This window comes from Panthera onca, chromosome C2, assembly GCF_046562875.1.
Source record: "Panthera onca isolate mPanOnc1 chromosome C2, mPanOnc1 haplotype 2, whole genome shotgun sequence".
Taxonomy (NCBI): Eukaryota; Metazoa; Chordata; class Mammalia; order Carnivora; family Felidae; genus Panthera; species Panthera onca.
The window spans coordinates 65,645,798-65,659,529 of record NC_138347.1 but is presented as its reverse complement, the minus strand read 5'-3'; the positions used below and the strand labels follow the sequence as shown (position 1 = coordinate 65,659,529).

The 13,732-nt window shown below is 36.0% G+C and overlaps 1 protein-coding gene across 4 annotated transcripts in view; it reads right to left on the bottom strand.

Annotated features, from left to right (window-relative positions):
• CFAP91 (cilia and flagella associated protein 91) overlaps window positions 1-13,732 on the bottom strand; it is an 85,726-nt gene that overhangs the window by 45,223 nt on the left and 26,771 nt on the right. For all 4 annotated transcript variants that reach the window (XM_078453051.2, XM_078453052.2, XM_078453050.2 and 1 more), the window contains one exon: window positions 2,145-2,322. In XM_078453051.2, the coding sequence (XP_078309177.2) occupies window positions 2,145-2,322 (178 nt within the window). The remainder of the gene's footprint in view (window positions 1-2,144; window positions 2,323-13,732) is intronic.

Sequence of the window (13,732 nt, the reverse complement as noted above, 5' to 3'; positions counted from 1 at the left end):
ACCCATGGGGGAGGGGAAGGAAAAAAAAAAAAAAAAAAGAGGTTAGAGTGGGAGAGAGCCAAAGCATAAGAGACTCTTAAAAACTGAGAACAAACTGAGGGTTGATGGGGGGTGGGAGGGAGGGTAAGGTGGGTGATGGGTATTGAGGAGGCTACCTTTTGGGATGAGCACTGGGTGTTGTATGGAAACCAATTTGACAGTAAATTTCATATATTAAAAATAAATAAACAAACATTAAAAAAAAAGATGTGGTGTACATATATATATATGTATATATATATAATGTGTGTATATATATACACATATATATAATGTATATAATATATAATATATATTATAATTATAATATATATATACACACATATATATGTGTGTATATATATACACACATATATAATATATATAATATATATAATATAATTATAATTATAATATATATAATATATATTATAACATATAATTATATAATATATTATTATGTAATTATATAATATGCAATATATTATATATAATATATAAGATAATATATTATATATAATAGTATATAATATATAATATATAATTATAATATATATAACATATAATAATATATAATTTAATAAGTAATATATAATATACATATAATGTTATATATATAAGTATATATGCTTTTATATATAATGTATATATATGCTTATATATATATGTGTGTGTGTGTGTATATATATATATAATGGAGTATTACTCGGCAATCAAAAAGAATGAAATCTTGCCATTTGCAACTACGTGGATGGAACTGGAGGGTATTATGCTAAATGAAATCAGTCAGTCAGAGAAAGACAAATATCATATGACTTCACCCATATGAGGACTTTAAGATACAAAACAGAGGAACATAAAGGAAGGGGAGCAAAAATAATATAAAAACAGGGAGGGGGACAAAACGTAAGAGATTCTTAAATACGGAGAACAAACAGAGGGTTATTGGAGGGATTGTGGGAGGGGGGATGGGCTAAATGGGTAAGGGGCATTAAGGAATCTACTCCTGAAATCATTGTTGCACTATATGCTAACTAACTTGGATGTAAATTAAAAAAATAAATTTAAAAAAAAATAGTAAAAACTACTGAAGGGGCGCCTGGGTGGCTCAGTCGGTTAAGCGTCCGACTTCAGCTCAGGTCACGATCTCACGGTCCATGAGTTCTAGCCCCAGGTCGGGCTCTGGGCTGATGGTCCAGAGCCTGGAGCCTGCTTCCAATTCTGTGTCTCCCTCTCTCTCTGCTCCTCTCCCGTTCATGCTCTGTCTCTCTCTGTCTCAAAAATAAAGAAACGTTAAAAAAAAAAAAAAAAACTACTGAAAAATTTAAATGCTCAAAATCTCTTTTTAGTTTACTATTGTTAGAAATAATTGGAACAAATATATGCTTGAATTAAAAGAAAAAAAATAAAAAGGGAAAAAGAACTAATATACGGTACAAGGCAGGTATACCTTTAACATATGTGAAAATAACCAGTTACAAAAGACCATATACTTCATGATTCTATGTATATGAAATTTCCAGTAAAGACAAATACAAAGATACAGAAAGTAGGTGAATATTTGTAAAGGATGGTGGAAGGGGGAAATGGAAAGTTTCTTTAACGTTTCTTTCTTGGAGTGAGGAAAGTGTTATAAAATTAGATAGTGATGATGGAGATACAACTCTGTGAATATAGTAAAGATGACTAAAATGTGCATTTTAAAATGGTGAACTCTAGGATAGGTGAACTGTATCTCAACAAAACTGTTAAAAAATAAAAATAAAAATAAAGAGTCAGTTTGAAAGACATTTGCAGAAAGCAGTGGGATTCTGAAATAGTCTAAATTAGATTTTTCCTAAAGAGAAAAGGGAAGAGAAGAATCATAGATGCTTTGAGGAATTGTTCAAATCTGTTAAGGGTTCCACGCTTCACTTTACACACAAACAGGGCATTATACACTTTTATGTTATTAGAGAGAAAATTATAGAGCTATTACTCCTGAGAGAACCAGCAACCCAATTTCCTATCTCTACAGGTGGAGGGTTGTTATAAACCCACATATTTGGGAAAATTCTTTACAGATAAAAAGTATTTACATTACTCCACCAGTGCAGGTGCAGATGTCTGGGTAATCTAGAACTTACTTTTCAATCTCCTGCTCTCTGAAGGCCCATTCCTTCCTCTCCATCGCATTCATCATCCTCCTCCTCTTCTCAAACTGGGAGGTGTCACTCAGACAGGGAAGAGTGGCTTCCCAAGCACGCTTCTCCCGGGCACGTTCTATCATCTCAACTTCAGCTTGTCCTGCTGGGAGCCCTCGACCTGGATGGTGAAGCAAAGCAAGTTAGAAACACATAGACAAACTCATGTACCTTCCAGTATTTAATTTACTCCCTTTCAGTTCCTGTCCTTTTTAAATTCAAGGGTTAAGACAGGATGAAATGATATTGGGAAACATCCTCACACTGTGCTTCACAGCTTGTTATCTATCCCCTGTACTGCCTCTTGTTAGTTACTCAGCCAGAAGACATTTTAGTTACACATAACATGCTAGAGAGTATTTGAAGAATATTCTGTGACTACTGAACAATCATACCTTGGAATGCCCTATATTGGACAAATCAATATTTTGAAATGCAAAGAAATATCAAAGTAACTTACAGCTAGTAAGTGGCAGAAATCAGGATTTGAACATAGCAATCTGACCCTTGTGGTCTTATGTACTACTCTATACTTCCTCTCTATTAGAGAAATAAAACAAAAATGAACTGTACAGACAAGTTGACAGTTAATCACACTCAACAGTGAGGTTGAAAGCTTTTCCTCCAAGATCAGGAACAAAACAAGAGTCTACTCTTATCACTCCTATTCAACATAGTACCGGAAGTCCCACCCAGAGTAATCAGGCAAAAAAGAAATAAAAGCCAACCAAATCAAAAAGGAAGTAGTAAAATGGTCTCTATTTGCAGATAACATAATCTTAGATATAGAAAACTAAAGACTATCAAAAATGGTTAGACTGACATACGAATTCTGTAAAGTTGCAGAATACAATATCAACATACAAAAATCAGTTGTATTTAAATCAGTTGTTCATTTAACAATGAACTACCTGAAAAAGAAATAAAGAACATAATCCCCTTTACAAAAATAACAGGAATAAATTTAGCCAAGGAGGTAAAAGATCTATATGCTAAGAACTATAAAACACTAATGAAAGAAATTGAAGATGACAAAAATAAATGGAAAAATATCCCATGTTCATGGATTGGAAGAATTAATATTGTTAAAATAGTCATACTATGCAAGGACATCCAAAGATTTGATATAATCCCTAACAAGGATCCCAATGACATTTTTCACAGAAATAGAAAAACAATCCTAAAATTCCTATGGAACCATAAAAGAACCCAAAGAGCCAAAGCAACCTTGAGAAAGAAAAAGGTTAAGGCATACTTTCTGGTTTCAAACTATATTACAAGACTACAGTAATCAAAACAGTATAGTACTAGCATAAAAATAAACACATAGACACAAAAAGAATCAAGAGCCCAGAAATAAACCCATACATAGTCTACTAATATTTGACAAGGAGGCCAAGAATACTCACTGGGGGAAAGATACCCTCTTCAATAAATGGTAATGGAAAAATAGGATGTTCACATGCAAAAGAGTGAAACTGAACCCCTATCTTACACTAATCACAAAAATTAACTTGAAATGGATTAAAGACTTAAATGTAAAGCTCCTAGAAGAAAACATAGGAAGGAATCTTCTTGATGTTAGTCTTGGCAATGATTTTTTGGATATGACACCAAAAGTACAAGCAACAAAAGCAAATATAAATAAATGGGACTACATCAAACTAAAAGACTTCTACACAGCAAAAGAAATGAGCAACAAAAGGAAAAGGCAACCTATGGAATGGGAGAAAATATTTTCAAACCATATATCTGATAAGGAGTTAATATCCTAAATACATTAGGAACTCCTACAAATCAATAGCAAAGAACAAAATAATGCAACTAAAAAATGGACAAATGACATGAATAGCCATTTTTCCAAAGAAGATATAAAAAAGGCCAGTAGGTACATGAAAGGTGCCCAACATCACTAATCATCAGGGAATTACAAAAGAAAAACATGAGATATCCTTTCACATCTGTTAGGATGGCTGTTTTCAAAAAGACAAGAGGTAACAAATGCTGACAAGGATGTGGAGAAAAGGGAACCCTAGCACACTATTGGCAGGAATGTAATTGATACAGTCGCTATGAAAAACAGTATGGAGGTTCCTCAAAAAGCTAGAAATATAGGTACCATATGATTCACTTCTGAGTATATATCTGAAGGAAATGAAATTACTATCTCAAAGAGATATCTGCACCTCCGTGTTCACTGCAGCATTTACAGATGCCAAGACATGCAAACAACTTAAGTGTCCATTAACACATGAATGTTATAAAAAATGATATATGTATAATTCCTAGATAACATATTAAATATAATAAACATAATATATATTGAATAAAATTAATATGTGATCAATTTTATATGTAATATAAAATATATAAAACTCAGCCATAAAAAAGGAAATCCTGCCATTTGCAACAACGTGAATGATAATTTGAGGGCATTATGCTAAGTAAAATAAGTTAGACAGAAAAACACAAATACTGTATGATCTCACTTATATCTGGAATCTAACAAAACTGAAATTCCTAGAAACAAAGCATAGACTGATGGTTTCCAGGGGTGAGAGGCATGGGAGAAATGGGTGAAAATGGTCAAAGGGTACAAGCTTTCAGTTATTTGATGAATAAGTTCTGGAGATCTAATGTACAGCATGGTGACTATAGTTAACAATAATATACTATATACTTGAAAGCTGCCAAGAGAGTAGATCTTAAATGTTTTACACACACTAAAAAAACAATGGTACTATGTGAGGTAATAGGTGTGTTAACCAATCTTATTGTGGTAATCATTTTGCAAAAAATATGTATATAAAGTCATCATGTGGTGCGTCCTAAACTTGCACAATATGTCAATTATATCTCAGGAAAGCTGGGGGGAAAATGAACTATACATAAGTAACAATATGATAATCTTTTATTTAATATTTACATCCATGATATTTTACTGTATCATTCTGCAACTTGCTTTTTTACTCAACTTTGTTTTGGGGATGCTAGTCATACACAGAGACCTAACTGCATTCTTCCATTGTAGGACTCTACCACAATTTAAGCTATCTTCTCAAAAGTGATGTTTTAAGTTGCTTCTAATTTTTTGATTACACATAGTAACACTGCAACAAACATCCTTGTACTGGTCTCATTATGCCCATATGCAAATTTCTCTATGATTCTTAGAAAGGATCTAAAGTCTAGCAGCTAGATCATAATATATCATCATTTAAAATTTTTCTGAATATTGCCAAATTTGCCTCCCAGAAGTATAATTTTGCTCAAGCCTTCTGAGAGTCCCCTGGTGCTCTCCCACAGCCCATGCTTCCTTCCTTCCTCCCACATTGTTTCTGCCGAATCTCAGTTGCTTTTTGTAGTCCTAACAAATACTTAGTAGTAGTTCACAGATTTTTTTTAAGTATCACTGAAAGTGCAATTTGTGGGAGTTGTGTTGTGCTTGTTGCTTTTGTATGATTTCTGGGAAGAAAAGGAAAGATGCTGATTTACATAGGCACAGCTATACTGGGATTACAGATTTGGTTTAGAATTGCTTGAAGGTATAAAATGTTTAGGGGAGAAATCCTATCTATTTAAGCATGACTCTCCCCATTTATAAACATGGTATGCCTCTCTTTTTATCAAATCTTTGTTCATGTGCTTAAGGAATAATTTACATTTTTCTCCATAATACTGTGCACATGTTTTTGTTAAATGATATTCCTAGGCACTTTGTTATTTGTCAATATTAAGAGTATGATATTTTCAATATTTCTACTTAGATATTGTTCATATATAGAAAAGTTACTGATCTTTGCATGTTGATTCTATATTCAGCTACCTTATTGAAATCAGGTTCTTAGTTCTGGTAATTTGTTACTTCATTCGATTTTCTAAATGAGTACATTGCGCAGAAAGATAGTTTTGCTTCTTATTTCTAATCTTCATGCCTCAATTTTTTCCTCTTACTGCAGTGACTCAGTATTTCTCAACTAAAGTGATATTACTGCCATATTGAGCAAAAAATTATTTCTTGTATGGGACTGCCAGATACAGCACAGGATGTTTAGTGTCCATGCCAGCCTACCTCCCAAAACCCATCTCGTGTGCTAAATACCAGGGGCACATCCTAATCATCATTACATTTAAAAATGCAGAGCAAGAACTTTCAGGGAGATAGCAGAGTAGGAAGATCCTAGGCTCGCCTCATCCACAGATACAACTAAAGACACCCCCATCAGTGTAAATAACCAGAAAAACACTAAAGACTGGCAAAACAGACTCTCCACACATATGTTGAGAAGAGGCCACATCAAGGAGGCTAGGAAGGCAAAGACTTAGTGGAACCAAATAGACCCACATAACTGTCCACAAAAAGGAAGAATGAGGTGGGTACAGAGATAAATAAGCACCCCAGGCACAGGGGCCATGCACTGGGAAGACAAATCCCCAGAACATTTAGCTTTGAAAGCCAGAGAAGCCCAGCTTTGTGAGTTCTTAAAACCAATGGGGTTTAGCACCTGGAAGTTAAAAAGTCAATGGGCTCAGCTCTGGGAGAGCCCAGGGTGAGAAGAAATGGGAGTCCCTACTCTTTTTTTTTTTTTTTTTTTAATGTTTATTTATTTTTTGAGAGAGAGAGAGAGAGAGAGAGAGAGAGACAGAAACCGAAGCAGGCTCCAGGCTCTGAGCTCCGAGCTCCGAGCTGTCAGCACAGAGCCTGATGCGGGGCTGGAACTCACAAGGTGTGAGATCATGACCTGAGCCGAAGTCGGAGGCTTAACCGACTGAGCCACCCAGGCGCCCCCGGGAGTCCCTACTCTTAAAAAGACAGCATAACAAACAGTTCCACTGAGATACAGCACAGAAACAGCAATTTGAAAAACACCTGGGGTATCCAGGAGGTGGATTTGTTTACTAATCTCAGAGTTTGTACTGGAGGAGTAGGGATCTTTGGGAGACTTCTCTAGGAACAAAGAGGCTTACAGGAGCCATTTCCCATCCCCAGTGTGGATGTATGGACATCTGCCAGTACCAGCACACCAGGAATAATCTCCACCAACCTTGCTAACAGCACACCCTGCCCAACAGTCTTCTGCAGATCCACCCCCTCCAACCCAGCTGGCATCAGCAGAGTTGTCCCTGGCAGCTGCAAGTCCCCTCCCTGGAGACTGACACAGACCTTGCTGACAACACTCACTCTGATCCTGTGTCTCCTGTGGAACAACCCTCTGCAGGAGTCCATCCAAGGCTGGCATTGCACAAGCAACCCAAACACGGTCTACCACCACTCCAAGTGACTCTTGCCCCAGGGAGAGGGGATGATAACAACACACACCAGTCCAAATGCAGCCCTAGCAGTGGGCTAGGGACAGATTTCTGGACTGACTGCAGGCCCTGCCAACCAACAAAAGCATCTGAGGGGACAACACAGGGAGAGCACCTTGTAGTCTGGTGGTATTGCAGCTCTAGCAAACCCCTGGTCAGACTCAACTCAAGCTCAAGGAGACCCCTGACTAGCCAAATTACATCACAGGGACCAAGCCCTGCCCAAAACAGGCAAAGAGAGCCATTGCAATGGCTGGACTGAGGGCAAATATAACTCAGCCACAGCAGGGCACATGCAACACACCCCTGAAGTGCCAGGTTCTGGTAAACAGGAGACATTATACTGCAGGGCACTATAGGACCTTTTCTCCATACATCCAAGACTTTCAAGAGCAGATGTTGCTGACTTTCATAATACACAGAAAACAGACACAGAGAGTTAGACAAAATGAGGAGACAGACAAATATGTCCCAGATCAAAGGACAGGACAAAGTCACAAGAAAGCTAAATGAAATGGAGATAAGCAATACGCCTGATAGAGAATTTAAAGTAATGGTCATAAACATACTCACTGAACTGGGACAAAAGTGAAGGATTCGGTGAGACCTTCAACAAAGAGACAGAAAATGTAAAAAAAAGAACCAATCAGAGATGAAGAATTCAATAACTGAAGTTAAAAATACACTAGAAGGGGAAAATAGTAGACTAGAGGAAACAGAAGAACAGATCAGTGACCTGGAGGACAGAGTAGTGGAAAGCAATCGAGCTCAACAGGAGAGAAAAAAATAATAATAATAAATGACAATAGATTAAGGGAACTCAGCCACACCATCAAGTGTAATAACACTCATATTATAAGGATCCAAGAAGGATAAGATGGAGAAGAGGTGGGGAGAAAATTTTATTTGAGAAAATAACAGATGAAAACTTCCTGAATTTGGAGAAGGAAACAGAAATCCATTCAGGAGACACAGAGAGCCCCCAACAAAATCAACCCAAGGAGGGCCACACCATGGCGCATAGTAATTAAAATGGAAAAAAGTACTGATAAAGAATTTTAAAAGAAGAGAAAAAAAATTAGATACATACAAGAAAAACCACATAAGACAACTAGCTGACTTTTCAGCAGAAACATTGCAGTCCAGGAGGGAGTGGAATGATATATTCAAAGTGCTAAAAGAAAAAAACTTGCAACCAAGAATACTTTATTCAACAAAGCTATCATTCAGAATTGAAAGAGAGAGTTTGCCAGACAAACCAAAGTTAAAGAAATTCATGGCCACTAAACCAGATTTACACGAAATGTTAAAGGGGACTCTGTGAGTGTAAAGGAAAGACTGTAAGTAGGAGTAAGAAAAGTAGGAAGCACAAAAGCAGTAAAATTAAGTATATCTATAAAAATGAGTCAAATGATTCAAAACAAAAGGATATAAAATATGATACCATCTACCTAAAACATGGCAGGGGAAAGGAATAAAAATTTAGTGCTTTTAGAATGGGTTCAAACTTAAGTGACCATCAACTTAATATAGACTGCTATATGCATAAGGTGTTACATATAGACCTAAAGGTAACCGCAAATCAAAACCTGGTAACAGATATGCAAAAAATAAAGAGAAGGGAATCCAAGTATATCAACAAATAAAGCTAGCAAACCTTGAAAAAGGAGAACAAGAAAGGAACACAAAACTACAAAAACAACCATACAACTAACAAGATGGCAATAAGTACATACCTATCCAAAATTACCTTGAATGTAATGGGACTAAACACTCCAATCAAAAGACATAAAGTGACAGAATGGATACAAAAGCAAGGACCATCTATATGCTGCCTATGAAAGACTCATTTCAGATTCAAAGACACATGCAGATTTGAAAGTGAAGAGATGCAAAAGCATTTATCATGCAAATGGAAGTGAAAAGAAAGCCGAGGTAGCAACACTTATATCAGACAAAATATACTTTAAAACAAAGACTGTAACAAGAGACAAAGAAGGAAAGTACATAATCATACATCCAACAAGATATAAGAATTGTATAAGGGAACCATCCAACAAGATATAGGGATTGTAAATATTTATGCACCCAACATGAAGACACCCAAATATATACAGCAGCTTAACAACAAACATAAAGGAAGTAATCAATAATAATACAATAATAGTAGGGTACTTTAACACTCCACTTACATCAATGGATAGATCATCCAAAGAGTAAATGAATAGGACACAGTGCTATGAATGACACATTAGACCACATGGATCTAACAGGCGTATTCCATCCTAAAACAGTGGAATACACATTCTTTTCAAGTGCACATGGAACATTCTATAGAATAGATCACACATTAGGTCACAAACAATTCTCAACAGGTTTGAAAAGACTGAAGTCATACCATACATCTTTTCCAACCACAACACTATGAAACCAGAAATCAACCACAAGACACACATACATGGAGGCTAAATAACAGGCTACTAAACAATAAATGGGTCAGCTAAGAAATCAAAGAGGAAATCAGAAAACACATGGAGACAAATGAAAGTGAAAACACTGTGGTCCAAAATCTTCAGGAGGCAGCACAAGCTATTCTAAAAGGGAAGTTTATAGCAATTCAGGCCTACCTCAAGAAGTAAGAAAAATCTCAAATAAACCTAACCTTAAACCTAAAGGAGCTAGAAAAATAACAACAAACAAAACCCCAAGCCAGTAGAAGGAAGGAAATCATGAAGATTAAGAGAAGAAATAAATAAAATAGAAACTTAAAAAACAAACAAACAATAGAACAGACCAATGAAACCAGGTCCTAGTTCTTTGAAAACAATCAACAAAATTAATAAACCTTTAGCCATACTCATAGGGAGAGACAGGGTGGGGGGACTCAGAAATACAAAATCAGAAATAAAAGTAGAGAAAAAAAAAACAACCAGCACCACAGAAATACCAAGGGTTATAAGAATATCATGAAAAATTATATGCCAAATTGGAGAACCTAGAAGAAATGGAAACATATAACCTCCCCAAACTGGATCGGAAAGAATTAAAAACTTGAACATACAGATCACCAGTATAGGAGATTGAATCAGCAACCAAAAAACTTTGACAAACAAAAGTCTAGCACCAGACAGCTTCACAAGTACATTCTACCACACATTTAAAAAAGACTTAATATCTATTCTTCTCAAACTATTCCACAAAAATAGAAGAGGAAAGAAAGCTTCCAAATTCATTCTATAAGGTTAACGGTACCCTGATACCAAAACCAGATAAAGGCACTACAAAAGGAGAGAGACTCTGAGAGACTGAAAGGGGTGGGGGGGGGGGGGCGGGTGGAGAACGAACTACAGGCCAATATCTCTAATGAACATAGATACAAAATCCTCAATCAAATATTAGCAAACCAAATCGAACAAATCATTCACCACAATCAAGTGGAATTTCTTCCTGTGATGGAGGGTGGTTCAGTATTTGAAAATCAATCAATATCAAATCAACATCACATTAACAGAAAGTATAAAAACTATATGATCATTTATCATTTCAACAGATATAATAAAAGCATTTGACAAAGTACAACATCCATTCATTATAAAAACCCTCAACAAAGTAGGTTTAGAGGGAACATACCTCAACATAATAAAGGCCATATATGGAAAACCCATTGCTGAAATCATACTCAATGGTGAAAAACTAAGAGCTTTTCCCCCAAGATCAGGAATAAGACAAAGATGTCCACTCTCACCACTTTTACTCACCATAATACTGAAAGACCTAGCCACAGCAAAAAGAAATAAGAGGCACCCAAATTGGTAGGAAAGAAGTAAAACTTTCACTAGTTGCAGTTGACAAGATATTATATAGAGAAAACCCTAAAGACTCCACCAAAAAACTAGAACACATAAATTAATTCAGTAAGGTCGCAAAATATAAAATCAATATATAAAAATCTGTTGCATTTCTATACACTAAATTATTAGCATAGCAGAAAGAGAAATTCAGAAAACAGTTCCATTTACAATTTCAGTAAAAAGAATAAAATATCTAGAAATAACCAACGATGTAAAAGACCTCTACTCTGAATATTATGAAACACTGATGAGGGGCACCTAGGTGGCTCAGTGAGTTGAGTGTCTGACTTTGGCTCAGGTCATGATCTCACGGTTCATGAGTTTGAGCCCCACATGGTGCTCTCTGCTGTCAGCACAGAGACCACTTTGAATCCTCTGACCCTATCTCTCTGCCCCTCCCCTACTCGTGCTCGCTCTCTCTCTCTCTCTCTCAAAAATAAACATTTAAAACACTGACGAGAGAAATTGAAGATGACACAAATGGAAAGACAGTCCATGCTGATGGATTGTGAGAACAAATAATTGTTAAAATGTCCATACTACACAAAGCAATCTACAGATTTAATGCAATTTCTATCAAAATACCAATGGCATTTTTCACAGAACTAGAACAAATAATCCTAAAATTTATATGGAACCATAAAAGACTCCAAAGAGCCAAAGCAATTTAAAGAAAAAGAACAAAACTGGAGGTGTCACAATCCCAGAATTCAAGATATACTACAAAGCTGTAGTTATCAAAACAGTATGGTACTGGCACAAAAACAGACCCATAGATCAACAGAACAGAATAGAAAGCCCAGAAATAAACTCACAGTTATATGGTCAACTAATTTTCCATAAAGGAGGCAAGAGTATACACTGGGAAAAAGACAGTCTCCTCAACAAATGGTATTGGGAAAATTGAACAGCTACATTCAAAAGAATGAAACTGGACCACTTTCTTACACCATACACAAAAATACACTCAAAATGGATTAAGGACCTACATGTAAAACCATAAAAACCCTAGAAGAGAACACAAGCAGTAATTTCTCTGACAGTGGTTACAGCAATATTTTTCTAGATATGTCTCTTGAGGCAAGAAAAACAAAAGCAAAAATAAAACTACTGGGACTACATCAAAATAAGAAGCTTCTGGAGTGCCTGGGTGGCTCAATTGCTTGAGCGTCTGACTTTGGCTCAGGTAATGATCTCATGGTTTGTGAGTTGGAACCCCATGTTGGACTCTGCACTGACACAGAGCCTGCTTGGGATTCTTGCTCTCTCCTCTCTCTTTCTGCTTCTCCACCACTCACACTTTCTCTCTTTCTCAGAACACATAATCTTTAAAAAAGAAAAATAAGAAGCTTCTGCACAGCAAAGCAACTAACAGAACTTAAAGACAACCTACTGAGTGAGAGAAGGTATTTACAAATGACCTATCCAATAAAGGGTTAGGGTGTCCAAAACATATAAAGAACTTATATAAGTCAACACCAAAAACACATATAATCCAATTAAAAATGGACACAGAAGACATGAACAGACATTTCTCCAAAGAAGACATACAGATGGCCAACAGACACATGAAAAGATGCTTAGCATCACTGATCATCAGGGAAATGTAAATCAAAACCACAAGGAGATATCACCTCACGCTTGTCAGAATGGCTAAAATAAACAAGAAGCAAGTGTTGGCAAAGATGTGGAGAAAAAGGAACACTCATGCACTGTTGGTGGGAATGCAAACTTCTGCGAAAACTGTGGAAGACAGTGTGTGTTTCCTTAAATAATGAAAACTAGAATTACCATATGATACTGGGTATTTACCTGAAGAACAAAAAAGCACTAATTTCAAAAGGTATATGTGCCCTTTGTTTACAGCAGCAATGTTTATAGTAGGCAAATTATGGAAGCAACCCAAGTGTCCATCCACAGATGAATGGATAAAGAAATGGTGTGTGTGTGTGTGTGTGTGTATAAACATACACATACACACATACAAGAAATGGTGTACACACACACACACACACACACACACACACACACACACACAATGGAATGTTGCTCAGCCATAAAAAAGAATGAAATCTTATCATTTGCAATAACATGAATAGAGCTAGACAGCATAATGCTAAGTGAAATAAGTCAGAGAAAGACAAATGGCATATGATTTCACTCATATGTGGAATTTAAGAACCAAAACAAACCAATAAAGAAGAGACAAACAAAAAAGACTCTCAACTATAGAGAACAAACTAGTGGTTACTAGCTGGGAGGTTAGTGGGGAGGATAGGTGAAACAAGTGAAGAGGATTAAGGAGTACACTTAATCATGATGAATGCTGAGTAATGTATAGAGTTATTGAATCACTATATTATACATCTG